We start from the raw sequence: 15,322 nt of genomic DNA, 5'->3' as shown, positions 1-15,322 counted from the left end.
GGTTATAAAGTCCGTCCATTTTTTCCATTTTTCTTGGCAGGCAGATTGTTGAAGTCTTAAGTTGGACAGCATGGAAAACATAAAGACACACAGAGCAATACAAACAATCAAAAGATAACCCCAACAAACAGACAAGAAACAAGGGGAGGGGGGCATGGTACACATCAAAAAAAGAAATTTACAAATAAAACAGCATGGGAAAATAAATAAATAAACAAGGACTGAAACTGTACCACTTTGTCCACTGGCTAAACATAAAATGAAAGTCACAACAGTTATTTTAAATTATAGTTAGGCTGCTGAAAACAATCTTCCCTTTTTTTTGTAAGAAGGCCATCATTCCTGAACAGCAACAACAAAGAGAAAGGCAAATCTACTTCAGATGAAGCATGTGCAGGAAACTGCTTGCAGCTGCGCTTCCTTTTAAGTATTGACATTAGTGCTATTACACATTAAGCAGGTCTGAACCTCTCCTGCTGTTACTCACTTTACCTATAGGTGGTGCAGGTTAGCAAGGAACTGCAGATCAGAAGCTTCCAGTCAGCAGCTGGGGGATTTCAGTTTGAAAAGTAAGGTACCAGTTCTTAGATTTTAGATTGACTGCATCAAAGAGTGCACAGTGAAATGGAGCTGAATGTGATGACACTAGCGTTGTACAGATGCAAGACTGCTTTTAATGGATTGTGCATAACATGATTTTTAATCTTGGGGCAGGGGGTGTTAATTATTATTGAAATGTGTGTCAGTGGGTCATTTTTGAGATGGATGCTAAGGTATGGATTGATCATGAGAGAGAGAGGTCTCTATTAGGCAGCAGTCAGGGCAGCCTTTGAGTGACACACGGCACAGATGTTACTGACCCTGGCGTGCACCACTGCCACCTCTAGAAACTACAGTCGGGTGGAGGCCATCTTTTGAATCTGCCCACATCCATCTTTTTACCTGACATGGATTTACAAGGGCAGTGAGTCATGATTGTTTCACTGTAGTGTGGTGTCAACTTCTCACGTTAGAGGAAATTCCCAACCACTCAACCAGACCAGATATTTTCGATGCCATCCGGACACTGCCCTGATGATGGTGCGTCTGCTTTGAAAGGGAAAAAAAGGTCAGCGTTTAAAAAAAAAAAAAAAAGGAGGGATTGCTAACTAAATTAGTCAGTGACACTGTCGTGCATGTTTTCCTGCTGTGCAGAGGCATCACAACCTTTTTTGGGAGTCGACTTGCTGAGAAGTGAGACGTCTCGCATACTTACTAGTGTTGCTGTGAGTGGAATATGCAAAACAATGATCCGGAAGCATCTGGTAAACAAAAGATAAAGTAGCAACATCTCACTGTTAATGTTTCAAAGACAATGCTTGCTTTATAAATAGGGCTGGGTTATAAGTCGATAACGATAATTATCAACTTTCACTCAGGACCAAAAAAACTGCCTTTAAATTGAAATGAGATAATGATTTTATATTTATCGTGATAATTATCAATATTGGCTGATATGAAACCTTTTGTCGTGATAACATAATTTTCAATATCGCCCAGCTCTACTTATACATTTGTACAGCAGACCTTTCTTGCCATTCCCTTTTAAAGTTGTAATGGCTGAAGAGAGACAGGTAATGGAGGGTGTAGAAAGCTGGGGAAGACATGCAAACTGTCATGGCCGTTAGTCGAACTAGTAACCAATGAAGACTATCCCATCTGCACATGGGGCGCACACTTAAACCACTTAGCCAACCGACACCATACATTTCTCATCATTCTTATCTCTTATGGTAGCACAACAGCACATTAATGTCTGAGCATTTAAAGAGAAGGCACATTGGACGTCTGTCTTTTAAAGACCAGCTGTGACATTCAACTCTACAGTCCAAAGTTAGAGCCATGCTGTGTAATGTAAACATTTCTAGTGCCTCATTTTAAAGAATTGCCCTCGTGGAAATGTATCTTTTTCTCTCCTCATAATTTTTGAAAATAAATAAGTAAAAACTGATACAACACATGGACCATACATCTATAGAATCTAAACAACATTGATAACCTCAGTGACATATAGACCTAACTACATGAACTGAGACCAGGAGGACAAATAAGATGGTAAAAGCAGTAGCTCAGGATAAAACCAGTGAACAAAAATGAGGCAAGTGAAAGCATTAAAAGAGAAAAAGCAGTAAAAGCAGATGGGAGCAGTAAATAAGTCAAAGTAATAAAAAACTTAAAGGCCTTAAAATCAATTAAAGGGAAGGAAAAACAATCAAAGGACATCAAAATATTATAAACAGATAAATCAATCAGTGCAACAATGATAGAAGTCGAAAACAGATGAATGAAATAAGAGCAATAACGGGAATGAATTGAGAATATATGGAAATCTAGCTTTTAGAAGCATAGTAAGGAATAAGACAAGAAGATAGGGTAGAAGACAACAAATAAGTGTCTATTTTTCCAAGTGGCCTCGGGTGAGACACTGAACCCAAAGTGGCCCCTGTTGGCAAAGCCATCAGTGTGTAATCGGATTAGATATTTTGGCAGCTGAGGAAGCCTCGGCTGTCACTTTGTAGATGTGTGTGTTAAAGGTAGAATGTGACATGCTGGCAAAGGTCTTTATAAGTTCACTCCATTTTCCTTTCAACCAGAATCCATCACCTGGGCTAAAATAAGCATCGTCAGGGATAAAATTATTTCTGTATTAGCTAAACAAAGATTGCTGGTTCTTTTCTTTTAAAGCTATTTTTAAACCATAAACTGCAGACTTATTGGAACAGCAATTCTCCCAAATCCCTCTTCTGTCACATCTCAAAACATCTCTCTCCACCAAACAAGAATGTAGGTTTTTACTGCTGCAGACCAAATGGATTTCTTCACTTAAATTGGATCAAAGCATAGATTTTGAACTGTTTTTCTCAGAGGTTCCATGAGGAAACTTCCACATGAGAGGTTAATCCATCAGCTCATAAAAGTCTTCAAGTCTGAAAGGACGAAATTAGAAACCCTCAGAAACACAGAAGTAAAATGATTTATAGCAGCCGTACGTTTCCCTTCGGCTTCAAGTCGTGTGACAGGATTGATGTTGGAGGTTGACATCTCAGCTTAAACATAAATCAAAACAATGACACGCCTGTTTGAAGGCTGCAGAACAACTTGAATGTCTTTCTTGCTTGCCAAACCTCAACCCTACTGGACAATTCAGAAACATTTAGGAAGAGAACATACTGTAACAATCTTTGAGATACTGCTGAGCGATGAATCTAGATTTAACCAGCGTAATCTTGCCCATGTCCTTTTTTAAATATAGTTAATACCAGGGAAAGGAATTAACATTTTAGAACATTGAGAGGCTAAAGTGTGAAATAATAATATAGGTGTAGAGGTTGAAATCAGCCTGTTTTTAAAGACACAGTGTAGAGCCATGATATCTGATGCACTTTTTAAAACACGTCATAATGTTAGCTGCCAGCTTACTGCTAAGCGCTTTGTTTCTGTGTCTTTGTAAACAAGCTTGTAACCACTTTAATACCACCAAGGTCCAGAACTCTGACGCTTTGTCCACACATAGAAAATTTGTGTTTTTTAGCCATATAATGAGGACGTTGTTGCTATATTTCTTTTTTCATGGTTGCATATTTTGTAACAGTGATAAAAGTAGCACATGTCCCTCTCTGCCATGCAGGTGTGAGTGAGTGTTGCCATGGTCAGAGGCATGGTCCATGTCATAGACTGTCTAAATAATGGATGTAGTATCCGTGACGTCACACATCTGTTTCTAAAGCGCTGTTTTGAAGCCAGTCGGTGGCAGGAACCATATTGGAAATGCTTGACCTAGCTGCTGTCGAGCTAGTGTGAGGTAAAGAGGCGGGTTTTGAGCCTCTTGGCCAACAGCTACAGTGTTCCCGCCTGTCAATCAAGTCAGCTGTGCCCCTCACAATGGCAAACTCTTAATGTTATCTTCAAAAGTGTGGTGTTATGAAAAATCCCCGCCATTTTATCCTCACTATCAGACTCTGTTATTCTGCAAGGCCACTTTATTCATGAGGCACATTTCAAGCACACAACAGTTAGAATCAATGTAGAAAGGTATCGACAAAAAAACAAAACAAATAGTAATAAAACATTCACAAACATTGGACTTGTGACTGCTGTAATCGTGTTTGAAAAGTAAAATTTAACAAAATATGAAAAAAGGAATGTCTTGATATGAAAGAGTTCTTACACATTTTGACTTGTGACCGCTCTAATCTTGTTAGAAAATATAATTTACCGAAACAGTCATACTCTGGAAGTCATCATCTGAATTTACTTCAAAGTTTATGACTTTTCTTTGGTCTTTTTATGTGAACGAAAGAACGAACGAAAGTTAATTTCGTGTTACTGGTTACCATGTTCATTGTTGCTCTTTGGATTTGAATTTATTTAAAGCAGGAAACAAAAATTATGGATTTACTGATTTCATTTAATCATTGTGGCTTTATTCCTGTCACAGGATTTATTAAGGGATTTGATTATCTGTTTCAAAGCCAAGTAAGAACATGCCATTTGGCAGGTAGGTGCATGGTTTGATCTTAATGCTGCAATTTGGACATTACGAGAACTCCGAAAATAAGCACAAGCACAAGAGTGGACAGAAGATTTGCAGCTTGTGAATAAAGTTGTGTTTAGTGACACACTAGCTCCTTCTTCATAAATGCAGGTCTCCTACCTTGAAAGATTTACACCATCTAAACTATTATTACTGTTATACAACATTGATAATCAAATGCCTTGAATCTTTTGTGTTTTGATTTGCAGACCCCTGTGGAGGACGTGCCTTTAGCCATTGCGCCGTTCCAAGGAAGAATCCTAGTGGGAGTTGGGAAACTGCTTAGAATCTACGACCTCGGCAAAAAGAAGCTGCTCCGCAAATGTGAAAACAAGGTAACGCTTGGACCCTAAACCAGAACACTCAATGAATGCACCCAGTGAAGCTTTTCATGTATATTAAGCCACTGATGTGAATATTTCTTGCATCAATACTGACAAGCAAAGCTGTGGAAAATCACTGACAGAGGGTGATTTTGCTGTTTGCCAACTAGTTAATCAGGGAGTACAGGAAGTCTTTCAACAGCTTGCTGTCACACTTAGGTCATCACAAGTAACATTTGATTCTGACAAAAAATGTATCCATCATAAAGTCACGTTGCCGTCCTCTTTTAAAAAACATAACTGTAAATCTGTTGATGAGTAAGGTAACAATAAGCTCACATCTTATGATTTTGTTATAGAAACGTATCTAAAGTGGAATTGAAATGAATACAGCTGTGTCATCAATGATGCAAATATTTTCATATATACAAGTCACCTGTTAGTAAAGGTCTGTGATAGGATGACACTAAATCCTGTCCACAATCTGTTAATGCGGATCATAGTATCGGCACATTCTATATGTTGCAGTTCTTTGCTCACCTAACACGCTAATGCAGACCAGGGGCTACACAAACAACATGCATTGAATCAATTCACTGTGTTATTAAACCACGCCCACTGATCATGACAACACTGCATTGTAAAGGTTTTCCTGTGAGTTCCCAGTGGTCTGTGTTCAGTGGTGTATTCGCTCATATGAATGGCGCAATGGAGCATTCATCTCCTTCGTGTCAGATTACACACATGCAGTGCAAACGCAAAAACAGTCACTCAATGAAAGGATTTCTAACTCATATTTGTTCATCACTTGAAACATTCAATTTTGAATCGTTTAAACCGTGGTTTACTTTGTATTTAATTGTAACATTGGTCAGGGATGAATCATGCAGAGTGAAAGGGAGAATCTTCAAGAGAGGTGAATAAACTACAACACCTCACTCAGCCTGTGCAGGTATTATAATGTTATAATGTAGAAGTTTAAGCTTAGGCTGGATACAGTGATCATTATTTTTGCCCCCATCACTCGTGAACAGATCTCACTTTCACATACACCTCATTTAAAAACATTAAATTATAACAAACTTCTTTGCCGACACGATGGTGACGGGCTGATGTGATCTCGTTAAACTAAACTTTAGTTTAATAATGTAAAGCCCATTGTTCCTGATGTGAAAGCTCTGCGGTTTATCTGTGAACTAAAAGGACTGAGCAGCTGATTCTGATTACATTGGGGGAAAAATGACAAACGAGATCATTAACACTCAGATGCATGTTATGTCTCATAACTGCATTGCTTTAATAAGCTCTGATAGGAGGAGGCAGTGATCATGTATTATATCAGGGTGTGCTCTGAAACACAGCACCGCTCGCGCCAGAGACCGCATGGAAAACAGACCAGCAGATCAAAGTAATGTCTGCTCGTCTCCTCTCATTACCATGAAATACTATGAAACATGTTGATCACATCTCAGCACAGGATCATTCCAAATAAAGAAATAAATTCTGTCTTCCTTACTCTTCTTTACTGAATAAACACAGACATTATGGGTCTGTCCTGTTTTCTTCTTCCTGTACACCCAGCTCTAATGCATTGATTTACTTCCTCACAATGAGAAACAAAACACAGAACGCAGGAGAAATGTTAAATCAGACATTTTTTAAAATGCAATTACTTATTTTCATTTGTTAACTCCATATCGCTCAGCCCTACTTTAAACTCTTGAGCACTTCAATTCTTGGATTGTTTGGGAAACACTTAAGTGCATTAAAGACATTTTTGTGGGACTGTTGGGCAAATAAACCTTGTAGAGTTCTTGTTTGATTGAAAAGAAACAAGTAAGCAGCAGATCTTGGTTGGCACCAGTCTTGGTTATTTGCTCGTGGGACATTGGTCAGTATCGCACAACTATCAACCACAGACGGCGCTCAACTACCGTACTAGCCAGCAGGATTGATCTCTGTAGATGGTTCCAGAAAGAGCTGGAAAGCTGAACAAAAACAGAAACCCGCCAAAACAGACTGCGTCCCATACACTGGTACGACTTATTCAATTTTAAGGAAATGAAGATAGCCACAGGGGATCATGTTTTTCAAATGAAACCACCTTTAAGATCAAGTTACCAAACAGTAGTTCTGGTGGTTGCTGTGCACCAGCTCATGGTTGTATTAGTAGTGTATTGTTCTATTCTCAGGTAGTAAAGTAAACATGGATACATCATGTTCTGTTTGGCTTGTGACAAAAAGAGCCTTTCCCCTTCATTATACTTGTCCTCTTCTCTAAGTACTTAATTTCTCTTCTCCTCAGCATGTTCCCAACCTGGTGACAGGTATCTTCACCATCGGTCAGCGTGTCATCGTGTCCGACGTTCAGGAGAGTCTGTTCTGGGTTCGTTATCGACGTAACGAGAACCAGCTCATCATCTTCGCCGATGACACATATCCTCGCTGGGTGACCACAGCCTGTCTGCTGGACTACGATACCATGGCCTCTGCAGACAAGTTTGGGAACATCAGCATAGTAAGTAACTAACTGTTGGATTAGATTAAAGATGGATTCAAGATCGGATATGGAAGTCACAGCGTTTTTTATTAGGGACAATGACTTGTTTGTGATTAAAAAATGACTGTCCTCATGTTCTTCTTTATTTCCTTAGGTGCGTCTTCCCCCGAATACCAGCGATGATGTGGATGAAGACCCCACAGGAAACAAGGCTTTATGGGATAGAGGCCTCCTTAATGGAGCATCACAGAAGGTAAAACAGACATTCTTGAACAACCCTTAAAAAAACAATGATTAGGCATTCAAGGACATCAATGAAGCTACTGGGGCATCAAATCAAAGTAGATTTGGGATGTATAACTAAAAGGATGTGCAGAGCTTTTAAAAAAAAAAGTAAAATAAATTATTTCAATCAATCAATTTGTATAGCGCAAAATCCCAACAAATGTTATCTCTAGACGCTTTTACAAACATAGCAGGTCTAGACCACTCTATGTTAAATTATTAACAGAGACCCAACATCAAGACAGGGTAAGATCCAGTCTTATCTCATCTTAATCCACCATGAGCATTGCACCTTGCTTTTTTAGGTAGTTACAGCGGCGAGGACAAACTTCCTTTTAACAGGCAGAAACCTCGATTAGAACCAGACTCATGTGAGACAGCCATCTGTCTCGACCAAGTTGTGGTTGGAAAGAGGGATAGAGGAGAATAAGAGAGAGAGAGTAGTAGTAACTGTTGATGCTGGAGCTCAGCACATCCGTATCAGCTGGAGTCTGGTATGTCCACAGCAGGAGGACGTCTTGGCAGCTCAGAGGAACCTACAAGACAAGGGAGCTCAGGGACTCCAGAAAGGATGATTCCAAAGGAGAGGGGCCTGATAACTGAAGGTTCTACCTCACATACTACTTTTAGAGACTTTGGGTAGGACCAGCAGGCCTGCATGCTGGGAGCGTAGCGTTCTAGAGGGGTTCTATAAAGATTATTCCTTCCAAGAAACTATCTTGATGTTTTTCTTCAAGTTCTTAAAACAAAAGTGGATAATAAACCTTCAGATGGTTAGAATTGTGAGAAGACATTGATTACAGAGCAGCATGTAACAGACAGGCCCAACTTTAGCTGGAATTATGGAAAAGCATTTAACCTGGACTCAGCATAGATGTCAGAACAGCTGCTCATGGCTTCGTGTTCTGGCTTTTGAATGATTCAGGCCGACTGCTGCCGCCGCCAGAATGTCAGGCCTGTGCACGACTCTGGCCTGATGCCCCAGTCTGCCTCCTCTAACCATCTGCACACACACACACACATATACAAACTGCATAACACCGTCAACCACAAGTTTAACCTACTAACAAATGCAATTGTGTACACACACTCGCACAGAATGAAGAAATACACATCAAATCTAAGTGGTGGTCAGAAAGTGTTTAGGTAGCAGATAGTCTGGGAAAGTCCCTCCAGTTTAGACATTATGAGTTGGTCCCAGTTGTCTTTGTGACACAATGTTTGTCAGCTATTTCTGCCTCTGTGCACATTGATTGAGAATTCTGTTTGACTTTGGAAATGTACTGTGTCTGTTTTTAGATGTGGGTGTGGACGCCTGCATTTATCCCTATCCAAAGTGATGTGTGTGCGTGTTTGGGTCAAGCAGGATGAACTCAATTATCCATACATGGCTTGACTAAATGCTCTTACATTAGATTAAATGCATTCCACTTTTATCTAATTAATGTAATTGTTAAGATCAAGGTCAGAGAGGAACAGCAGTCTGTTGAGCAGTATGAAAAGATCGACTGTTTTAACCCCAGAGGTCTCGGTGTGGGAGGCGTGGAACACTGTCATGTAGTCCTAGGGGGCCCTCAATTGTATTAACTTCAAAAAAGCTTCACTAACGTCTGAGATTTTACACACTTAAATGTGGAAGTTTCTAGTTGTGGTCAGAAGTTCACTCTGTGCTGCAATACATTGATCTGACTTAATGAAAACTACAGTAGATATCACAAGATGTGTTGGTTTTATCCTGTTGCTTAATACACAGAAATAGACGCAGGTTGCTGAATCTGAGAGTTCCTCTTTAAGGATTGTTAAGGGTTCTTTTAAAACTCTTAGATTCTATGTACATTGATCAGGCTTAAGCCGGGCATACGTTGAGTTGAGGCGATACTACCCGATTTTGAGTCCCAGCACTGCTCTGGAAGTCGGGGTTAATTTCGTACTGACAGCACGTCACTTTAGCATGCAGTGTGCAGGAGGTTACGTGAGCCCATCACATCCAGATCAGCTGCTCACGACTATTTGGATGAATTTCCAGCATGTCCAAAATTTAAGTCTGCAAACTGCAAACTACTGCACAGTGACAGCAGGTTACCAGTTGATTCACAAACTCCAGGGCTTGTTTCCCTTCCTGAGTAAAATGGAAGACGGCATCTGAAAGCACCATGGCAACACGCAACACAATGACACACAGTGAACAGCAATGACAATCATAGGCATGATTTGAGTTTGAATTTTGGGGGTTCACAAAGTAAAAGAACTGTGATGCAAGAATTACACCCACATCTAGAACTGGGCGATATTGAAAAGGATGCTATCACAATTCATCTCTCTCTTCTTCTTCTTCTGTTTAATGTTGGGTGGCAACTAGCGTTTAATGTGCATTAGTGCCCCCTCCCTTTTCTGTGGTTGGGGGTGTAATGACAGGTTTATATATATTGACTTTTTATCGAACATTTGTTGTATTTATGTTAAGAAAAATTATAGCATACATCAGCTCATGCTAGCTTCACTCAACCCATCAAAGAGACACCATGTGAGTCTTGTAGGAACTGCTAAGTCTTATGCAAGATGTTACATTTCCATTGGATTGTAATCTTTCACAGTTGCGGAGACATGACCCTGATCACTTGAATTTGAACAGAATGGGTGGAAGTTGCCCTCAGCGATGAACGAAAGAAATACAAAGGGATCTTTATTCCTCAGGAGACATTGATGTTGCCCGTCCGCCTGCTAGTTTAACCACCACCAGAAAGGAGCTGTGTTGTGCATATGTCGGCTTAGTTGTGTCTGGAGCTCAGAGTTGCATACAGCCCACTTACATGAAGCTAATGAGGCTAAAAAAAGCACAACCTAATACTGAGGTTAAATTACTGCCCAATGCTGCCTTTGTATCCAAGGTACATCCTGATTACTATCTCTAATTATTGTTAAAGCTGGTTTTTGATGCTTATTAATTAGATCTCACCATCCCGACCAATTCCTGTGAGCGGACTATGACAGTGCGTGTCTTCTTTTCCAGCTTTACCTTGGCACCGAGCCCACCCAACGTATACTCTCTATACATGTGGCTGTCAGAACATTTGATCAGATGGGGACCTGAAATGGCTTCATTTAGATATCTGGTTATAAGATCAAACTCTCATGTCTATATTTAGCTGCTTGTAATTTTCCAATAGAACGACGGTGGACAGCTAGAAGTCAGCAGACGCAGTCAATGATTAAAAGTCAGGGTCATTGAGATATAGCTCAGAGCTTTACACAGCACCACGTTACGGATGAGAGAAGTGTTTGGATAATGAAACAGATCTGTGCCAAGACTTGAGGAAAATTACATTTCAACACTTATTCAGATTATCCTCCAGACGTAATACGATTTTCAAATCTGGCTAGATTCACTGCTATTATATTTTATCAGAAGGAAATATGATTCTGTTGTCGGTATGGGAATATTAATAATTATGGTCTGTATGAGGGGTTTACCCTTTGTTTTGAAGTCACGGTTCAACTTACACAGGACTTCCACCAGATCCATGTCCAGTCTCCTCCGATCCGCTGCGGTCCGGCTTTTTGCTCTCTGGTCCGTCATCACCCACCGGTTGCGTTTTCGGAACGCAGCACAGAGTAGGACCGCCGGACAGCTGGAGTCATGTGGACCGCGGTAATCACTGAATCAACAAGTATCCGACTCCTCTCCTCATCCTTATTTTCTTTATCGGCCTCTGAAAACCTCTGACCTGTTGACCTCCAGGCCTGACTACACTCATCACCCCAGTTTGTTGTTGTAGTTAAGTGGAAAACGATCTGGTGATAACACAGAGTGTTTTATTCTGAAAATTAACCGGATGTTTGATGTGTTTTGGTGCCTGACTTCCTGTCTTGCTCGATCTGCTCTGTGCAGATTGATGTTGGTGCTCCAGCATCTGACAAAAATAGAAGTCTTGTGTATCTGATCTGGAGGGCTCCGACCTGCTGGATCAGATACACAGCCAGAAGGCAACGGAGCTGATCCAGTGGAAGTCACACATTGACTAGAAAAGAAAATATCAGAGACGGATCAGGTGGAATTTGTCCGTCACTTTTGGTACTGCAAGGGAAACAACCGCCACTCATAATTTATTTCCTTTATTAGAAACTTAAATTGAAGAGTTGTTCAATCAAACAGCACTCGACAAGGTTTATTTACAAAAAGTATGACACCTTTCTTCAAATGCATGATCATGATCTTATGAAGGAGAAAAGTGTTCAAAATGAAGCTGTTAGGGGAGCGTTGGCCTAGCAGTTTATGTGCATGGCCAATATACAGAGGCTACAGTCCTTGTTGCAGCAGTCACTAGTTGACTCCCAACTGAATCATTTGCTGCATGTCTTCCCTCGCTCTCTACTCCCTACATTTCCTGTCTCTCTTCAAGCTGGCTTAGCCAATGAAGGTGAAATATAACTGTTTATATATGACAAAAGGTATCAAAGTAGTCTTATACACCGAATATTACAGTATTTTTTTCATTTTTTTAAGTATGTTATTGGGGGCTTTACACCTTTATTTAGAGAGGATAGTTCAGAGGACAGAGCAAGAAACTGAAAGAGAGAGTGGGCGAATGACATATGGGAAATAGGCCGTAGGCTGGAATCAAACCACCCGGGCGGCATCCATACATGGCTGCACAATTTAACCACTAGGCTAAATCTGTGCCCAATATTACAGCAGCTGCTTAAAACAACAAGACATACCATTGAAACGATCACATTTTATAGCAGTCACCTTTTTATGTTTGTTTTTGGTAGTTTGGAGACAGCAATACAACATAAGTGTTTCAAATAACTTCCACATACCTACATATCTTGCCACCATAATGGACCCACCATGCAATAAAGGTTTCTAAGCATTTAAATAGAGTACATCATCCACCCAGCAGTCCATCCCCTGAGGTTCCTCTTCCAGTCCCGCCCTCAAACCCTGCTGTTATCTCAACCACTCATCGTAGTAGTAGTTGGATACATCTAACTCTTCAGAGCTACATTACAGGAAGTCTACATCTCAATAGATGTATTGGTTTAACTTAAAATGTTATAGAATCATTCAATGTTTTTTTATTGTATTAAAAACATAATTCTGGTCACATGAAGTGTTGCTTGAATTGAAGCATTTTGTTCTGGGTTATTTCAGGTAATAAAGAGCCACGAGGGTCAGAAATAAATGAAGGCCATCTGTTTACCATCTATCTGTTTGTGTCATGGATAACACTCGAGGGGCGAATTCAACCAGATAACAAAAAACACATGACTGTCTCTCTCCTGCTGTGTCTCTCAGGCTGAAGTGGTTGTGAACTACCATGTAGGAGAACGGTGTTATCTCTCCAGAAAACAACCCTGATCCCCGGAGGTTCAGAGTCTCTGGTCTACACCACACTGTCTGGAGGCATCGGCATTTTGTCCCGTTCACGTCACACGAGGTATGAAATAAACATGCACACAAGCAGTGTCACGGAGGCTAGAGGTATGCGGTGAAATGGGGTGAAGATGTGAAGGATCAGAACGAGTACACAATTTTCAAAACCAGTTTTTTAACATGATTTAAGTGATAATTTCACCACTGTTTATGAAATGTCTTACAAATTCACATTTTTTTTCCTCAACCAAGTTTTACATAACCAACTATGAACTTATTTATTTTTAAATAGGAATTCTTTCCTTTTTAACTCGTCAGAAATGATTAGTCTGGCTCTAAAAAGAACACTTTTATCTGTCTCATTGAAAGATTCATTTGGTACATAACCTTTGTCGCAAGTTTTCCATCTTCTCATCTCTCATATCAATCTTTTCTCTAGGATCACGACTTCTTCCAGCATTAGAGATGCATATGCGCTCCGAGTTCCCTCCACTGTGCGGCAGAGATCATCTCAGCTTCCGATCATACTACTTCCCAGTCAAGGTTTGTTATTTTCTGTCTTTTACGCAGAAACACTTTAATCTGGTTTGTTCATCTTCTCAAGAAGTGTTTGCAGCATTGTGGTTTATGAGACGCCAATACACTGAGTCATTTTCCGTCCTCTTTTTTATTTGCAGAATGTGATCGATGGAGATCTGTGTGAGCAGTTTAACAGCATGGACCCTCACAAGCAGAAAAGTGTGGCAGAAGAGCTGGACAGGACGCCCCCCGAAGTGTCTAAGAAACTAGAGGACATTCGCACTCGCTACGCCTTCTAATCATGCACCATCATACAGCTGAGGTGGACACGGACGCATTCTACACACCATTACAAACAAACAAACAAACAAACAAACACACACACACACACACACACACACAGCTATGCCACACTGCCCCTTTTTTAAGGTCAGGAATGGATGGACTTGTGTGTATTGTTTTTAACTGTGGGCAGACAAACATCTAATAACATGGAAACTTACAAGATGTCAAATGCTCGTAATCCACGTAAATGTTCACACTTAGTTGTGTGAACATCGTCAATACCGTTCTCCCACCTACACACAAGCTGACTCAGTTACTGAGAAGTTTCTGTAAGTTGCTTCTGCAAGTTATGCACACCTCTTCTGGGCTGTGGTCAGCAGAAACTGCACACATGCAGCAACAAATACACTCCATTACATAGAATCATTACGGGAAACTCAGCCAGCACTGCTCCTCCATTTCTAGATGGTGTTGCAGTATTCTCACACTTTCAGCTGACATGAGTGTCATTCACATACACACAGATGTGTGTACAGAAATCACACGCTCCTGGTCCTACTGGTCATAACAGATTAACCAGCAGCTCATCTGAGCCTGCTTCACTCAGAACCAAGAGTCTGACAGAAGCCAACTTCACACGTCTGAGCCAAAGCAAGGGTGCAAGAAGCGTTGCAAACTGAGGCATTAGATGAAGCTGAACTCAGACTGAATAGGTGGGTGGAAGAATACTGAAGGTTTGCATTGGGTGGTGTTCTTCTCAGTCCTGTAAAATTCCCAACCTCAGCCACAAGCGCAGACATAGCATTCCTCAGTAGTCACTGAATTTAGGGCTTTGTGGGATGGGGCAGTGGTCTGTTTTTGTAAATAAAGTTGTTGTTTTTTGTGCTTTATAATACCATGTGTTTGTGTGTCATTTCCTGCCACTGTGTGTGCGGAGAACCAAAGCTCAGCCAAAGGATTCGTGTCTCCATCATTTAACACATGAGGTTCAATATCAAGGTTTGTGATCTTGCTTTCAAAAGTTTTATGATTCCAGATAAAAACACTTTCTCGCAGTTCTTGGTTTGAAAGTCAAACCACGTGAAACCCATGAATTAGATTCGGGCCTTGCAGGCAGAACAGTCTCATTAATGTGCACTTGTTGGCTGTTGGCGTGAATTCATCAAAGTTCACTTGTTCAGTCTTTCAAATGAAAGTTTAACCGCTGAAATAAACTGAACTGGACACATGGGAATAATTTAAGCTGCTGTAGTGAGGTCAGCCATTCAGGTCCAGTTGAGATGTGAGTGTTTATCTTCATATGAGACATCCAGTGAATGATCAAACACATAATCATTATGTTGTTAAATCTACTGACAAATAAGGGAAATTAGTTTGGCCTTTAAAGAACAAAATGACCGCAAACTGACTCAGAGCATCTCTGAATGGAGTCTGACTCAACACATCCGTGCTGTTCTGAA

At 40.5% G+C, this 15,322-nt stretch overlaps 1 protein-coding gene across 1 annotated transcript in view; it reads left to right on the top strand.

The window, feature by feature from the left end:
* Positions 1 to 14,757, top strand: part of sf3b3 (splicing factor 3b, subunit 3) — a 35,551-nt gene extending 20,794 nt beyond the window's left edge. Inside the window, 9 exon segments of the mRNA XM_034685289.1 lie at positions 4,783 to 4,908; positions 7,202 to 7,414; positions 7,551 to 7,649; positions 12,981 to 13,008; positions 13,011 to 13,097; positions 13,100 to 13,122; positions 13,498 to 13,516; positions 13,519 to 13,601; positions 13,736 to 14,757. Coding sequence (XP_034541180.1) covers positions 4,783 to 4,908; positions 7,202 to 7,414; positions 7,551 to 7,649; positions 12,981 to 13,008; positions 13,011 to 13,097; positions 13,100 to 13,122; positions 13,498 to 13,516; positions 13,519 to 13,601; positions 13,736 to 13,876 — 819 coding nt within the window. The 3' untranslated portion in view covers positions 13,877 to 14,757.
* Positions 14,758 to 15,322: the final 565 nt, after the last annotated feature.

This window comes from Notolabrus celidotus, chromosome 6, assembly GCF_009762535.1.
Source record: "Notolabrus celidotus isolate fNotCel1 chromosome 6, fNotCel1.pri, whole genome shotgun sequence".
Lineage (NCBI taxonomy): Eukaryota > Metazoa > Chordata > Actinopteri > Labriformes > Labridae > Notolabrus > Notolabrus celidotus.
The sequence above is the reverse complement of the archived record's forward strand: the minus strand, read 5'-3'. Positions and strand labels throughout refer to the sequence as shown.